Below are 17,815 nucleotides of genomic sequence, written 5' to 3'. Positions count from 1 at the left end.
GACTTAATTTTCCCAAATATATTAAATAATTTTTGTTTAAAATTATCTGTCCTGCTTGCATTTTAAAGAAGAGAAATTGTGCTTTATTTTAAAATGTTTATTATCTACGGTACCATTTTGGACTACCATGACTGAAAGGTAGCTTGGCCAAGGGAAGGGGGTCAGACACAGTAGGAGTCCCAGCCCAGGCTCTTAGATGCTGGCCAGTATGCTAAAGCCATTATAACTTTACTTCAGCCTCCTAAAGGAAACGTCCATCAGCAGGCGAAGCTTTACTGGAATCTTATATAGATTCCAGTAAAGAATCTTCACACTAGAATCTTACATAGCCAGTATAAGGAAAAATGTCTTCAATACATAATGTAAAAGAGAAAGCTACAGACAGATATATAAACATGATCCTACATATGGCTTTTCTAAGGAAAACACAAAAATATCCTGACATATAGACGAATGAGATAGGGCTAGGGCTGGGAGGGGAGTCAGAGGATGGCAGTGAGGACAGGAAATAGGGAGGGAGGGGGCCAGTTGGGGGCCCGCACACCTCGAGGTGGAGAACAAAAGCAGCACAGGCAGAGAAACACCAGACATTTTCTTCACATAAAAGGAAAAATATGGTGGCAGTGGAGGCAATATACAAACTTACTTTGTTGGCCACACTGGGGCAAGGAAAGGGAGTGGCCTGCTGTCCTGGCATCCTGCATTCGTTCTCGGGCTCAGCACCGAACATGGCATCTGTTGGCTTCTCTTCCCAAGCTTCTCTCTTTCCATCGCATTCAAACTTGAGCAGGTGGCTTTCCCCGGGCACAGTCTGCACGGAGGCATCTTTCAGCTCCACCTTGGCCACTTCACCCATCTTTCCTAGCTGGGCCCCTGCTGACTTCAGTTCACCGTGTGGCTTGGTGAATGAGTTGGCTTGGACCAAATGTCCAAGTTCATCTCTCAGCTGAATGGCCATTTGCTTAAGTGTCTTCTCAGTTTCACCATCAAGGTGTTCTCCAGGACCCACCTGCTCTGCTAAGCATAGTTGTTCCAGAAGCAGTTCATGTAGTGCTATCAGAAGGTCTGGCCTGTTTCTCCAAAGAGAAGGAAGCAAGAGAAATAAACATGTCCTTTACCAACTTTGTTAGTCCATGTAATCTCACAACACCCAAGCAAGGCAGTTACCACCATGCCCGTTCACTCCATGGGTAAGAGCAGCACCCGACACAAGGACACAGCAAGTGAGTGGGCTACATGGGTGGTGGGTGTAGGTTGGGCCTAGGTAGGAGGAAGAGGGACTACGAGGTGTCAAGACATTACCGGGTGCCCAACTCCAGTGCAAGACCCCGGCTTCATTCATTCATCAGGGCAAGAGTGGCCTTGGATGAATCTCACCAACCTGTCTGGTCCATGCGTAACTGGATCTATTCTGGTGTATACTGGGTGCTCAACACATAGATGTTAACGAAGAGATGCTTCACTAACATGAGTACAAGTAGAGCGGACAGCACACTGGCTTTGGAGGCACGTAGAAATGCCTTTGGGGTAGAGGTTTCTGGCCTGCACAAGGCAATGGATTCAATCTCCAGCATGCAAAAAATAACAAAATAAAATAAAACGGCTTCAAATTCTAACTCTGAGTTTCTCTGCAAAGAAGCTAAGTCTTCCTCCACAGGAGAGCGATGAGGATTAAACAAGATAGTGTCTGGGTGGCAGTTACTTTTTATGTTCCTTTCTGCACATCCTTGGCTCCCCTCTGACTTCAGCTGCAGCTGTGGGATGGCTCCTACAGACACAGCTGGTCCCATCTGGAGCACCTCTGCATTTCATTGCCTGAGTTCTTTCTAAAGCTCTCTGAGCCAGCCAGGCAAGCAGTGTGGAGGTGGGGGGCAGCTGATACCTCTGGGGAACCCTCAGTCAGTGGGGAAGAGATCTGTGCAGGGAATATCTCAGGTTCTAACCTTCACAGGACAACACAGGCACAGGCTATCCTGTCTCTAAGAGGATACCCAGCAGGATGGGGCCCCAGCTGCCTCGAGCATTTACCAGATCAATACTGCACCCTTACTGGCTCGGCTTTCACTGTCTCACTCTCTCTGAGCTCTCTCCGGCACTCCTGCTCCCTGGTGCCATATTCCAAATTAATCACTTGTACCCACATCTGTATCTCAAGCTCTGCTTTCCAAAGAAACAAAACTAAGCCAGTGTGGAAAATACGTGGTATGGTGCCAGTGATTTAAGACACCTCTTTTGTGAGTGTGTTTCTTGGGCCAGGTACTTTAGGGGAAAACAGGGATACAAATTTTCCAGCGAGGACTTAGACTGCTGTGAGAGCCAGTGTGCATACAAACCACCACTCCACAACGTAAAAAAGGAAGTTTGGTAAGGTTACAGGTCAACTATTCCAACCGGGCATGGTGGCGCACGCCTGTAATCCCAGCACTCAGCAGGCTGAGGCAGGAGGATCACTGTGAATTTGAGACTAGCCTGGGTTACAAAGTGAGCTCAAGGCCAGCCTGAACTGCATAGCTAGACCCTGTCTCAAAAAGACAAACAAACAACAACAACAACAACAAAAAACAAGTCAACTATTCCAGTGTCCAGACTACAGGTGAAAGAAACATGTCTGAAGCAAAAGTTGAGTAAAGGCTGGCAGGGGATCAGTGCAGAACAATGACAGAACAGTCACCAAAGTGTAGTCAATAAGGAGTTGAAGCTGGGAAACAAAGCCAAGGAGACACGAAGAGTCTGGCAGGCCACATGGAGGAAAGGAGGTCCCTAAAAGGCCTGTGCTCCAGAAAGGTAGAGATTTCCTGCCAAGAAAGTGGTGTGAGCACACACAGGAACTCCTTCCACTCTGTTCTGATCACAGAAATGACAGTAAAAATCCACAATAAGAAAGTACTTCAAGGTGTCACTAAGTAGGCTCAAACTCAAGAGGAAGGTACCTATAGATCACACACAGCAGGAACAGCCCTGAAAAGGGGGTCAAAATGGGGGCCTTTGCAGAAAGTAGTAGAGTCAGAAGTTCAACTCCCAGGGTGAAAGAGGAGTCACATAAATGTCACTAACCCTTATTAAGAAGTTGTATCAGTCAGGGTTTTACTGGAGAAAGAGATATAACACAGGATGTACAGATTATAAGAAATTACGACATTGGCTTACGACGGTCAGCCAGAGAGTTGTATGGGGAAGTGTGCAGAGGGTGTCTGCACACTGAAAACCGAAGGGCTCAGTCCAGGGTCTGGTGTTCACTGCAGAGTTCCGTGCAAGTCCGTACCAGGAGGCAGATGAGTCTGCGACAGAAGGCTGAAGGATCCAAGGTGGAAGCCGAGGAGCCTGCACTAGAAGCCAGGAGGCGAAGTCCAAGCTGAAGGTGAAGAACTGGAGCTCCTCCAAAAGGAATGGAAGTTCCTCTGTCTTTCCTCATTTCCCTTTTATATTTTCTAGGAGATGATCCACCCTAGGATGGCTCCTCTACACCCGAGGGTGTACAACTGCTGAGCCAATTGCTGAGCCAAGTTTAGTTAAGCTTCTAAACTTCTCAAGTTGACATAATCAATCAACCACTACAGAAGTCGAGCTGAGGCAACTTCAAGACCACCGCACAGGGAGAATATGGGTGGTATCCGTTAGTACAATCAAACTGTATTTGCACAGAAAACCCAACAAAAAAGACAACACGAAACTAGAGAATTTACTCTCAAGAAAACAGAACTCATAAAAGAAGACTTCAAAATAGGAATGTTTATCACCCAAAAACATGAAGGAAACATTCAAAAGAAACAAAGAAATGAAGAAACTGAGGTGGAGAATTAGACGGGGAAGAAATGGGGCCGGCTCTGGGCAGAGCTGGTTGGCAGGCTGCCTGCCTTCCAGCAGAGGGATGATGCGGGTCAGGATGAGGCCATGCGGCCTGTAGGAGAAGCACGACCGCATGACCTTACTTCCTTTTCTTCTCCTTGCATTTCCTCCTTCCAGCACTGTTTCGAGAAATCTTCTGAGATAGTCAGACCAGACCCTACAGTTCCTATAACATACCCTGGCCTTACTGCCCTCTCATCTTTGCTTCTCTTGGAAGTAGCAGACACCGGATTCATCCTCCACAGTGCACCCTCTGAGGGCGAGGACAAGGCCCTCCCCATAGCCGATTCCTATGACACAGATCAGGGCAGGGTCAACTCGGCTTTCCTAAGATAAAAGAAATAAAAACCAGAACTAAAATGTATGGTGCCTTGCTCACTTCTATCGCAGTATCATCTAGGATACGCAAGCCATCTTAAATGACAGAAAAACCACACTTTAAACGTATTTCTGGTATTACAAGCATCAGGAGATAGTAACCTAAATTTTCCTTCCCCTTCCCTAACACAGATAAGAAATAATGACAATTACTATTCAGCTAGCCAAAGGAGGACCATTCCTCACCACCAAATAACACACAATAAAATCCAAGAAAAAAGTTTACAAATGGGGTAAAAGATGGTAAAAGAGGCCATTATAATACACTAAAGCAGTGGTGTTATTAAATAAAACATTTCAAGTATTACTTTCCTGGAAATCTGAATAGGAAATTTATTAAGTTGTCACTGTAACCAGGACCTTTGGAATGGTTCAGTCCAAGGGTCCTGTCAGAGACCCAGAAAGTGCTTATACGCCCTTTCCTGAGCATCTGCGCCACACAGAAGGTGTAGGGAAAAGCACTGACATTTACTAAGCATTTACCATGTGCCTCATCCTTTAAATACACTGACTCCTCAAACTCAGACTAGGAGAGCAGACTATTATTAACCTCATTTTACAGATGAAAAAATGGGCTCACAAAGATTCAGGATCCCTCAGCAAAATGACCAAGCAAAGATTAGAACCCAGACCCTTCTGACTCCAAAGTAGAGGCAACTCTTCCTTGTTTTCTAAACTTTCTTTCTGCTATCAGGTTGAGCTATTAATTGAGTACCACATATTGAGTACTTCAGTGTGAAACATAAGGCAGTGGTTATGCAAGGTGAAAAAGAGAATGGAGCTTACATTCTGTTAAGGAGAAGACATAGTCATACATACACTGATGACTATGTAATTCAATGTAAAGTAATGATGAACAGGAGGTAAGGAAGGAGGAAAAAATAAATCCAGAGACAAAGCATCAAATAAGATTCCCTTTCGATGGAGTGGCAGGAAAGGCCTCTCTACAAAGCTGATATCAAGCGGAGGCACTGCTAGTCATATACATGTGGCTAAAGTACATTCCAGGTAAAGCGAACAGCTATTACTGGTGGGACCAAGCTTAGATATATGCAGAACAGAAAGGTCAGTGGCTGAGGGCCAGAGAACAAGAGAGGTGGCTGATGAAGACAGAAAATGGTAGGGGCAGGGTCAAGAAATTCTCATCTTACTGTCAGCAATGGAAACCCACTGGAGGACTTTCAGGACAGAAGAGACAAAGCTGCAAAGCTGGCTGTGCGACCTGGACTATAAGCACACAGCCAGCAGTCACAAAGCACACTTTGCCGTCATGAGAGGGTGGAAAGGTACAGCGAAGAGGTGAGAAGAGAGTCTCCACACAGGAGATGGGGTAGGAGTAGCCACTGGGGCAGAAGGAAACAGGCCAGAGAGAAAGGCCAGCTGCTGCTGAGAGGTGGACCCCAGACTCTAGATTTGCAACTTGGACATTACTGCTGACCTTGATCGACAGAACAAAAGTTATCAAAACACGTAGAATGGTAGAAAGAGAACGGAAGGAAGAAACTGAAGGCAGTGAAGACAGACAAATCTTTTGAGAAATCCTGCTTTGAGTAGGAATACAGAAATGGGGCAGTAGCTGCAATGGATGTGAAATCAGAGGACAAGGGGTACTTTTCCCAAACGTCAGATATCAGGTATGTCTCATGTTTATGAGCTACTGCAATGATTCAATTTAAGGAAAAACTACTGAAGCAGAAAAGAGAAGGGACAGAAAAGAGAGGACGGGAACTAAGCCACAGCGGAGGACTGGTCTTGGTAGGAGCAGAGATATTTCTTCTACTGCAACAGGCAGAAAGATAGTTTGCAGCTACAGAGGCCAGCAGTGGTTTGCATTCAATTGCTTCTGTTTTCTCAGTGATATATGGATCAAGGTCATTAGCCAGGAAGGGGTGGGAGTAAGGGAGAAGAGAAGCTGTAGAACAGCCCTGTCTGTGCCATGTTGAATGCTCATTTTGAAATGAGTGACAATAAACATAGTGTGGCGTGCCCTATGCACATGTGTAACCTGAGTTCCTGACCATGTCAGAATCTTATAGAGGCATGGATACAGCACATGAAGGAGGTCATCAAAGGGCTTGGGGGGTGGGGGGACCAGAGGGGGCAACCAGGAGTGTTTGTTTAGTGGAACCAGCATGAACAATGATCCTAAAACAAAGGACACTCGACTCCTTCAAGGTCCTGGAAGAAGGGGATTGCGATTGAAGCACAGAAGGCAAGACAAGAACAGTATAAAGAGAGCTAAGGAAGAGGGTTACCAGCTCTCACAGGGTCTGGCCAGCCATGGAAAGGTCCTGACCCCAAGAGTGGAGATTCTCTCAAGGGTTTAGATAGGATGATACACTGAATTTTTAAATAACTGCTCCAGAAGTCAAGGGAAAACAGATTGGAAGGTAGCAAGGATAACTGCAGGGGACTGGTTAGGGGGCCACTGCAGTGATCCTGGAGAAATCTGACACAAGCTATGGGGAGAGGAAGCAACAGAGACAGAGAAGAGGACAGATTCAAGAGCTACTGAAGAGGCAGAATGACTGGAACTCAGATTTTGGAGGTGAAGGAGACAGGAGCACTCAGGAGGATGCTGGGTTTCTGGGGTCCTATTTAGATCCCGACAGTCTAGTCCCTCTCTAATATGGAATCTACCTTCAGATAAGACATCTTCCCTAGCCAAAACAGACCTAGTCCCTTTGGTGATCCTCTGAGGACTTCTGTGGACCCCTGCTGGGCTCACATTCAGGTGGCAGCTTACCTGTCCCACAGCCATCCCCAAAACTGCTGACTCAGATCTCCTAGGAGCTGGCTAAAACTCAAGACTGCATTCACCTTTCCTTAAATTCTTAAATAAGTATATCATCCCCCAAAAGCTCCCCTTTTACATTTTTATAATTTCTTAGCTATGAACTATCACACCTAATTTTAGGCTGCAAACACCAAAAACTTACGGTGGTAAAATCTTAAACCATGTTCTCTAGGGAATGGGGGCCACATAAGTCAGAAACATGCAAAGCATGGGCTGGGCATCCCACACACAGTGAATGCCAAGGCAGGGGTGGGACCTGCCAGCCCTTTCTCCAAGGTGGGCCACGCTGCACTTTTCACTCCACCTTCAACCAATGAGCTACTCTGATCAAGGGGAAGGCAACTAGTTAGACTAATGTAACTACTTGCACAGCTGCTTCCTAGTCCATCCTAACAGACAAGTTCACTGCATCAGAGTTACTCTGGGGCCTAGCCACTATGCTGCCCCTTGAGTCTCGGGGTACATGGCTAGAAGGCAGAAGAACTCAGAGACTGAGCCAGCTTAGGCTTGAGTCTATCACACCTGTGCACTGGGGTTACCAGACCAGGCTCATGAGTGAATACGGAGGCATACATCCCTGGTTGGCAGCTGTACTTGCATAAGCCAAGAATCTTACCTGGGGTTAGAGGGAAAGGGTAGGAATAATTGGAAGGACACAATTTATAGAGTAATATTGGCAAAACCTCACTTAGTACTGACCTGAATCCATATACCCATTATTTCATTTCATCCTTATAAGTTCCTATGTGGTAAACAATTGTGATTAACCCACCCAACCCTCATTCACAGATGAAGGCACAGAGATGGGTAGTGATGCACAAGATCTAAAGGTACAGTTAAACATGAGCTCAGTCTGTCTCACTCCAAACCTTGCTTCTTCCAGGCCAAGGAAACACAGCACACACACCTCTGGAAGGAATGTCTAGGGAACTGGTGTTCCCCCAACCAATAAGAATATTACTTCCCCTAGAAAATTCTCCAGTGGTGCTACCACTAACTAGCTAAAGAAATGCTGAGTGACCAAGAAGATCACCTGCAATAGCCTGTAAAGCTTTTATGAAGGTGAGATGAGATAGGCAGGTGACATGCCCAGCCAGAGCCTGGTGTGGAGCACGTGTGCTAGCCAGGCTTTCTGCAGGCGCCTGAACTCCAGCACCATGGGGTTAGTCACTCACAGGCACAAACACCAAGGTCAGGGCATCAGACTGGAGCTAGTCTAACACTAGCACTGGCCAGAAAGTCTATGGAGCAGATACCTACAAGGGTACCCTAGACAGAACTAAACACAAGATGCTACAAGTCAGCTTGTAGCATTGGCTTAGAAGGTGCTTTCTTCAAAAATGTAATTCAATCTAAATTCTTAAAAATCAAAACATTTAGAATATAAACATGGAAGACTGAAGATCAGAGCCCACGTGCTTGCCTGACAATTGGCTGGGACGGACAAGCTCCCGTCCATTAGAAGGGATCTATCCCACGAAGACATCCTAAGTGGTCCTCAGAGAAATGGTGGTTATCTCCTAACTCTGATGTCAAGTTTACAACCCTGATGTTTAGGAAACCCTCTGCTTCTGCATACCAGTAGCTGTGGTTACCTAATTCCCTGGGATACTAAGCCAGAACAGGCACTGGGCATGTCCCCCAAGGACTGGTGCTTCAAAAATGTTGGGTATCAATGACTGGGGAGAGTTGCCCCGCTGAGTCACAAAAACAGAATGTTTCAATCCTTTTTTCCACTGAAGAAATGTCCAACATGATGTAAGTCTTAGCCCAGCAGTGACATAAGAAATACTACAAGGTCTGGCTCTTGCCAAGGGTCTTGGGCAGAATTTAATGACTCTATCTGTACAGAAAAGAATTGAAAACTTTCACTGAACACAGGGTGTGTGCCACCTATTTTTCTTAAAGATTTTCTTCCCACTCCTCACAGCCACCATAGGAAGTGATCAGAGAAATTGAGGCACTGAAAGATGAAAGCACAGTTCTTTCTGATTCCAAGGCCCATGCAGCAGTCACGGATGAACTAGAAAGAATATGAATGGGAAAATGGCTCATACAGGATTAATTTAAAAGATACAGATATACTGAATGTTTCTCCTTTTTCTGCTTTAAGGAAAACAACCTGTAGTATTTCCTCACATAGGAATGACTCCCAGCAGATATAATGAGAAGAGAATTTTAGTTCAAGCTCAACATAAAACAGCAGTCACAACTACAGTGGTATTTTTTAAGCTGTTGCAGAAACCGGAGGAGATTCCAGCAGGGCTGATTTCTTTCACCAATGGCCAAGCAGCCATTTCTGGGGCTCCCAGGAATAATTCTCAAGGAAAGCTTTCTTTCACTTCTTTCTAATGGGCCTGCACGAGGCTGTGCCGAAGGCCCCTCACTGCCGCCCGCGCACAGCCTAATTACCTAATTGCACGACTGGCAAGATTCCTTCTGAGCCATTCTGGGAGCTCGCTCAGGTATACTGTGCAGCACCACCCTCTAAATCCATTTAGCAAAGTGAGTGTGTTCTCCCCTCAGACCAGAGACAAAGCCACGCCTGGGCCCACACCTACCTGGATTCCAGTGACAGCAGGGCTCTCTCATTGAAGAAAGGGGCAAGAAGGCCCAAGAGCTTGACACCTTCTAGGTTCTGGTCTCCAAGGCAGCCATCTTTATTAGCCCCATCACAGTCTAAACTATTGGAATCCGTGTGCTTTAAATAGCCATTTTTAGAACCTCCTTTGGCACAGTCCTCCAGAATCTGTAAACAAAAGTATCTGATCAAATTCTGAGACATGGAAGAGGAGAAAGGAATCCCTGGAAGAGAGGAAAAGGATGGAGAAGCAGAGCAAATGAGTACAAATAAGCAGAGAGGAAATGAAAGGGGAGAAGGAAAGAAAAGGAGGGATACAGGCATATAGGTCCACACACACTCACTTCAAGGCACCCTCACTTTCCTTATCTATAAAACGGGGACAGCAATGCTACCACCCGAAGTGGGCTGGAGAATAAAATGAATGTCTTACTCCCTACAGGTACACAATGGACGTGTGTTCTCCCAATGGCTGTCTCCTTGAAAGTTCTTCCTGAGGAGGTCATGGCATCCACATCATCAACAGAGCCCTGAACATTTATTATAAACTTCTTGCCCATACCAGAAAGCTGACTCACTCATTACAGACACATGTTAATTAACATGGCTTTGAAGCGTCTCATTAGAAAGGTGGACAGTTCCTAATTCCCATGCAGATGTTATTTGCAGATCCACCTTCTTGGGTCACTGAGAGTCCCACAAGAGTGGCACCACGGAAGCAGCTAGTGAAAGCCTGTGCTGGGCATGTCTTGTGGTACCGCAATTAGCATTCTCTCTCCCCTATCCAAAGCTGTAAATTCCTTCTACCAGTCCATAAATAACTTCTCTTGACTTCATTGCTGCTAGTGATATATATACTAGCCATAACCCCATCTCTCCACACTGGAAAAATGATTAAGACTTTTTAAAATGGAAGACAAGACCCACACAAATGAGCTGTTATTTATAGGTCTTGTTTGCCACCAATCTAGTTATTAAATCCATCGAACAAGCAACCTCCAAAGATGGAAAAGTCTAGAACAGAATAATAAAAATAGTGATTATTATCATTTACTGAGCACTTATTACATGACTTTCTTTTTTAAGTATCACAATAATCCAAAGGAAGTATTACTATCCTCACTGATGAGGCAACTCAGGCTTAGAGGATAAGGAAGGGTTAACTAAGATCACCAGAGGGGAGTGCCATAGCCAGGACTCAAAATCAGGCCTATCTGATTCCAAGCCCCTGCTTTCAGTTGCTTTGCTCTCTGAAACTATGTCCACTATGGTATCTCTGTTCATGACACCACAAAGCCGAACACTGTGAAGACTGAAAAGGCCACACCTGTAGCCTCCTATCTCCTACCACAGCTCAGTCTGCAGGGTTCTTCCAGCCCTGCAGACTACATAGTCCACCAGACCAGTAGTTAGGTGACAGGAAGAGCATCCTACGGGATGGGGTCAAATTCTCACCATGCCCAGATAACACCAGGAGACTGAAGAAGGTCACTTACTTCCACCCATGTCCCCTTACCCATTCAAGTGGTCCGAGCATTCATGGCTATCTAGACATGAGGGTTCTTGTCCCAACTCTGACAATGACCTGCTCTGCACTCCAGATCAATCACCTCCTTCAAAGTCCTCGGTTTCCCAAGGATAAAATGAATAGGCTAGATTAGATCTCTAAACATCCATCCAGCTCCATTATTCTGTTCTTTTCACTGGCAATGATATGTTTGTTCTCATGTTTCGTGACTGGTTCTGTCATCCAGTTTATAACTTCTGATAGCAAAGAGATTGGCATAGAGCAGGTGGTCAATACAGGTGGAGGAATAGGAAACATACTGGACACATGCCAAACTGAAGGCTGGCTCTGGAAGAGTGCCGTGCGGAGAATAAGAAGTTAACTGTCATGTTCCTACCTCATTATTCGGCTCCAAATGCTGGTCGCCTTGGAAATTAGTCCCGTCATCCTCTTCAACTTTGACAGTGTCTTCGTTCCCCTTGCTAGGCAGAAGCTACATGGAGCATGGAATGGTGTGAAAACGCAACCCAAAACAAAGTGCAGCATGACTACGTGTGAATAAGTCACTGATGTAACAACAACAACAAAAACCAACCAAACAAACAAACAAAAAAAGAGGCAGGAACAAATGCCAAAGCCATGAAATAAAAATGAGCCAAAGTTAAGAGTTGCTCATTCTGGCTAATCACACACAGCTACCCAGGATCAAGTAAAATTTAAGGACAAATTCCCCAAGAAATAATGAAAGGCATCGCCTGTGCCCTCGCCTGGTCTTTCTACACAGCTGGACACTGACTATGCCACCCGTGTGCTGCTGCCACTTCTGCCACTGCTAAATCTACTTTCAGATTAGGTAAAAGTCACAAGATTTTGGCAAACAGTTATTGATGGAATTGAAAATACCACATAGCAAAAAAAGCAGTAAGTGAAATTTATGGTGTGCCAATGTATGCATCTTGTCTCCTATTTAACACAGGGCACAAACCCCCTGTCGGACTGTCACATGTCTGAGACGGACAGTCCCAGCAACACTGTCATTTTGCTGACAAAAAGCCCTCACCATTAATGAGAAGAGTACTGAGTTTGTCTGATGGTAACTTTATGCTTTTGGAAATGAAGGACAGTTATTTATAAAGACTGCATAAATCTAACACTTTAAAGAAGCGTAAATGTCAAGGCTTCTGTATGCTGCATTCTGCCTTCTGCAGAACGGACAGCATGAAGTTCTCAGGAAAGCCAGACCTCAGCTCACCAGAAGAGCAAGGATTCTTGTCATGGAACACCTGCGTAACTGAAGGAAAAGTGAGAGAAAGGGAGTCCAATGCAGCTGTCTCAGAATCATGGCAAATCTCTCTCGCTGAGAAGTACTTAACTCTGCACCAAAGGTGCTAAACCCAGAGTGCCAGGTCACTCGCTGGGTAGCTCCACATATGAGATGCTTAGGGTTCGATTTCAACAGTTTCATTTTATGAGTTCCCACATTTAGTTCACTATGCCCATAACTCTCCCAGCCCAACTTAAATTCTGATCTGCTTAGAGGAGAAACCTTATTTTGGAAGAAAAAAAGAACTGACTCTAGAATGTCATTTTACAGAAAATTCTCAGGGCCAGAACACATTCATTCTACCCACATCCAAATCTGCAATCAGGATCAAAGAGACCTGCTGATCAAAACCCACATCCTATTATCCTACCAGGCATTAAAGAGCCTAGATATGTGTAATTATACTTACTAAAGCATAAAAGTTTATAAATATCGCTGAGGAACTCTGTTTCTCTATTGTTTTCTCCTTCATTATTAAAACATTTTGAAGTGATACAGACCAACTAGAACTATCAAACTTGGTGGGAATATAAAAAAGCTAACCCATTTTGGAAAAAGTAATGGTGATTTCTTATAAAAATAATAACCCTATGACCCGTAAGTCTACTCATAGGCATTTACAAAGAGAAAAAAAAAGTGTATGACCACACAAAGACCTGTGTTTCAATGTTCTGATCACCCTTTACCCACAGAATGGAAGGATCAATACATTCATAGAATGGAACCACAAAAAGGAACAAACTGTTGATTCACATAATGACATGGATGAATCTCAAAAACACAGTGAATGAAAAAAGTTTACACACAAGAGAACATACTATATGATTCTGTTTATATGAAGATCTGCCTTAGCACAGGAAAAATTAATCCATGATGGGACAAAATTACAGAAGCAGCCAAAATGTGTGGGGATCAGGTTGACAATAAAGGAACATATGGAATCTTGACAGGGGTCTGGGTCACACAGATATATATATGTGTAAACCTCAGCCAATATTGTCTTATAATCCCTGTATTTCATTGTATATAAGAAAAGGTAACTATAAATGTATTGAAGTTAAAGATACATATGCTGAAGTTTTTAGGGAAAATATACTGGTATTTGGAATTTTCATTAAAATTTATCCAAAAAAGTTAGGCACAGTGATAATGGATACATGGAAATGTTAACAGAATCTAGGTGGGGAGTCAAGTCCTTCATGATCTCATTTCCATGCAGAATATAAAAAGTTGATCTCCTAGAACTTGTGGGGGTGGGAAGGGTTACAGGAGAGGAAATGGGAAAGGCTGCCCAGTGGGTGGTCTGTTGAGTTAGACAGGAGGAGGAGGTTCTGGTGTGTTCATGCACAGTACTGTGACTTAGATAACAATAATGTACAGCAAATTTCATAGTAGGATTTGGACCTTTCACTATAGAAAAATGAGAAATGTTTGAAGAGACAGATATTTAACCTGATCTAAACATTTCATAATGTATACATGCACTAAAAAAAATCACAGGGTATCTCCTTTGATATTTACAATTTTTATGTTTTTATAAATCAGCTAAAAATAAATTTACTTTTCAAAAAGGTAAGTTGGAATGATGATGGACTGTGGTCACTGACCATTCTCTCTCCAAGCTTCTGGAAAAGGATCACTTCTCACTTTCTGCAGTGAGACTTTTCCTGCCACCACTGTCCAGAAACTGCCCAAGGAAGGTCCCCAAAGACCTCTAGCACAGAAGTAAAATCCCTATGGGGTCAGGGAGCAGGAATGGAGAAGCCCCTTGGTACCTCCTGTGGATAGGAGAAAAGCTCACCTAAGTGTAGCTGAGCAAATTATCATTAATATCATTAATTGGGTCATTCCAAGTTTAAGTATCAAAAACATCTCAGTTATTGTGCTTTTCCAGGATCACAACCATGCCATTCCTCAAGACACAGTAAGCGGCATGTCTCTCTACCTCTGCTGACTTAGGCAAATTAAAAGCAAACTCTCAGTTTCCAGTAATCATCAAGAAATTAAATTTATAGACACAGGGAAATGACCCCAATATCCATGTGACTTAGTAGTTTTCAAAGACAAAGGACAAGTTGTCAAGACAAACTCTGAGTCACTGTACCCAGGTTCTGCTTCGACCCTGCCACCAGCCAGGGAGAGGTCCTGACAGTTCCCTCTGTCAACCAGCTCTATCTCCATCTCCCCGCTCCTCTTCCCTCCTCTCACTCTCAGGAAACAGCCTAGGTCACGTGCCTCAGTTGTTTTCTCTTCCTTGCCTTCTCAGAGAATCTGACACTGTTTAACATGCCCTCCACAAAATACCACACTGTGACCCACCCCTCTCCTGGTTCCCCCCCTGCCTCTTTCCTTCCCTTCCTCCTCCCTGGCAGTGGGGCTGACAGCCGGCTCCAGGCTCCTCAGGACTCTGCAATCCGCCAGCAATACTGCTGGGGCCACTAGCCCTATTTCTTTGTTACACACTAGACAGAGCCTGGTGCTCAGTAAAACACTGCTGAAAGAACAAATGTGTAAGTAAAGACCTTTGCAAAATGAGAACTTAGACCCAAATGGTTTTCAGGATTACCTCTGCTCTTGCTACTGAGAATGCGTTCCTCAGAGCAACAGAAGCATTATCACCCAGAAGCTTCTCAGAAATACAGGTTCTTGGGCCCCATGCCAGGCTGGTAGAAGCAGAACCTGCATTTTAACAAGGTGCTCAGGAAAGCCACATACCCAATGGATTTCAGAAGCACTGCCCAGCGTGTTGTTAGGACATCTCTGAACAGAGCCAGAAAAGGGTTAGGATTCCAACTCTGCCACTAACCCTAAAAATACAAAATAAAATGGAAATAGCTATGTTTTACTGAGTGCCTACTACATGCCAGGCACTGTGCCAAGGCCTTTTAAGCCTAGTGAAACTCGTAAGAACGAACTTCTAAAGTTGAATTGTTAGAATATTCCTCCTTTTAATGAAATTAAATCTACTCTGACAAACCAAATATTATCCTGTTACTCTTAATAGAACATTTAATAAGCACTTTCTACTTCTGAGTACCATTTCTGTCCTTCAGAGTCACACAAGGTCTATTTCTTGTTCAACATGACAGCCCTACAAATAGCTGAGCTCATTAAATTATGCTCATCTAGCCATGCTTTCTCTCCATGCCAAAAAAACAGTCTCCTAACCATGCCTAAGGATGACAATGCAGTGACCCTTGCAGAGCACCTGCAACATGCCGTACCAGTGCCTTCTACCGCGTATCCTAGGCACCTGCAGAGGGAGGTCCACGTGTTGTATGGTTCGTGGTTTGCAATGCTCACCAGCTTGACTGCAGCCCGCTGCCATCACTCCTGTGTGGCAGATCTCAACCAACTTCTTCTATAACATCACTTAATAATCAACAAACATAAACAGGTCATGGCGGCACATGCCTGTAATCCCATACTCTAGGAGGCTGATGCAAGGGACTCAGAAGGTCAACCCCACCCTGGAAAACTTGGCAAGACACTGTCTCAAAATAAAAAATTAGAAAGAGCTGAGGACAGACCTCAGTGAGAAGACCCTGAGTTCAATCAAATACATACATACATATACACATAAGAAAATAGGGGCATCTGATAAGAGGTTTTCAAATGCACACCGAAACAGAAGAATAGCTGGCCCTGGGCTTTTGTGTATTGGGTGGAGCTGGCACAGAGGGAGGCAGCACCACGGCTCCCAGCTGATGTGCTTCTGCACCAGAGCAACCATTTTGAAGAAAAACCTGACAAACTCTGCCAGGGTCCCGAATAACTTTTACACTTTTTCAAAATGGAAGTTGTTGGGATGTGTGTGTGAAAATAAATCCTATGCTACTTAAATATCCCTATCTTTCCTTTGACCTTGTAATTACATATCTGGGAATATAATCTAAGAAACAAAACCCTACACGCACAAAGTGATTTGTGTACAGAGACTACAAGTATGTACTTTACAATACTGAATCACGTGGAAGAATCTCCTTGTCCAACAAGGGGGCAGCCGTTAAATTCCAGTGCATTCATGAGATGGCAGAAGATGCCATGACTTAATGGCAGTTGGCAAAAACAGGACAAAATCTGCACCACAGGGTATGTGCACGCACACAGATATGAAAGGAGTGATTCCAAAATGCTAGTTAACTGTACCTGTTATAAAGCAACAGAACTAGGGCTCATTCCTTTTCTCTGTTTTTTGAAATTTAAAAACACAAACTATATTCTCATTCACATTCTCCCCCTCCTCCTCCCTCTCTCTGATTTATAGTCTCCTAGTGAGCAGGAATCATGCCCAGCCCCCACTCTGCAAGTCCTGCTGCTCAGAAAATGCTGTGGACAACATAAGCATTTTTGGTTTGTTTCTGGCCTGCTTCTTATCAAAGGAGACCGAAACGCCCTCCTGGGGAACAGCAGGCTCCCTCCTCTGCCACCCCTCTTCACCCTGACGCCCTCTCCTCCCTCAGCTCCAGACGATAATGGGCACATCATCTTTCCCGCGCAGACCTCCCTGTCCCATTCTGGGAGAAAGATGGGGAACTGTGCTATAAAGGACAAGCCTGTTCACAGGGAACATCAAATTGAAGCGCAATCTGACAAATGACTCAAATCTGAATCGACTGGTATTAAGATCTTAGAGTGGGCAGAAGAAAAAGCCTCTGTTCTCCAAATGACATAATGGGACATTTAACAGATTTTCTTCAAAGGGCAAATGAACAAACAAAACTCTCCATTTACGACTCAAATGGAGTCAGTGAAGAACAAGCTGCTTATTAAAAATACTGCCTTGGAGGAAGCAAACCAGGAGACTTGTTTTTCCCTAAATGGCTTGCAGTTACTCTTGGTTTTCAAAATTATCTGGAGCCCTGGAGGCTAAGATCAATAATATTCCCTGTCTCAAAAGAAAGCAGATGGCCAGAGCACAGCATAAATACCTCTGAGCAGTTCCTTCTCTGAAGGTGGGAGGAGACAGCTTAAGGCTGACAAATCTTTTCCAAGAAATGATGTGGCAATAAGCCTGAGACCTGCAATTACCTAGCACTGCAGGCTGAGTTCAGGACAATCCCAAGCAAGAAGATTCCTGTTTCACTCATGAGAGACCCAAGGACAAAACAAACCTGCATCCAGGTGAGAGTAGCTCCAGTCTTCTGAAATAGCGCTAAGGCATGGAACAAGGTTCTTCTTAGGGGTGAGTTAGGCAAGTGAGGGGCTAAAGGGAAGAAACAATGTGATCTTTCCCACTGTCACGGCTGCAGGGACCGTCACCATGCGGCGCAGGTTAAGAACAGAGAACACCCGAGACAACACACCACAAAGATCAGTGCCCGAGACCCAGGAGTCATCAGGGTGAATCCTCAGGTGGGGCACATGGACATCTGTTTTACA

At 44.5% G+C, this 17,815-nt stretch overlaps 1 protein-coding gene across 10 annotated transcripts in view; it reads right to left on the bottom strand.

Annotated features, from left to right (window-relative positions):
• The window catches only part of Cdk5rap2 (CDK5 regulatory subunit associated protein 2), a 194,707-nt gene that overhangs the window by 62,805 nt on the left and 114,087 nt on the right, over positions 1 to 17,815 (bottom strand). For 7 of the 10 annotated variants that reach the window (XM_013513198.1, XM_013513196.1, XM_013513194.1 and 4 more), the window contains 3 exons: positions 11,507 to 11,602; positions 9,583 to 9,770; positions 647 to 1,076 (listed from right to left, as the gene is read on the bottom strand). In XM_013513198.1, coding sequence (XP_013368652.1) covers positions 647 to 1,076; positions 9,583 to 9,770; positions 11,507 to 11,602 — 714 coding nt within the window. The remainder of the gene's footprint in view (positions 1 to 646; positions 1,077 to 9,582; positions 9,771 to 11,506; positions 11,603 to 17,815) is intronic. The other 3 variants (XM_013513197.1, XM_013513195.1, XM_013513200.1) reach the window with 1 other exon arrangement.

Source organism: Chinchilla lanigera, unplaced genomic scaffold (assembly GCF_000276665.1).
Source record: "Chinchilla lanigera isolate Chin_1 unplaced genomic scaffold, ChiLan1.0 scaffold00018, whole genome shotgun sequence".
Lineage (NCBI taxonomy): Eukaryota > Metazoa > Chordata > Mammalia > Rodentia > Chinchillidae > Chinchilla > Chinchilla lanigera.
The sequence above is the reverse complement of the archived record's forward strand: the minus strand, read 5'-3'. Positions and strand labels throughout refer to the sequence as shown.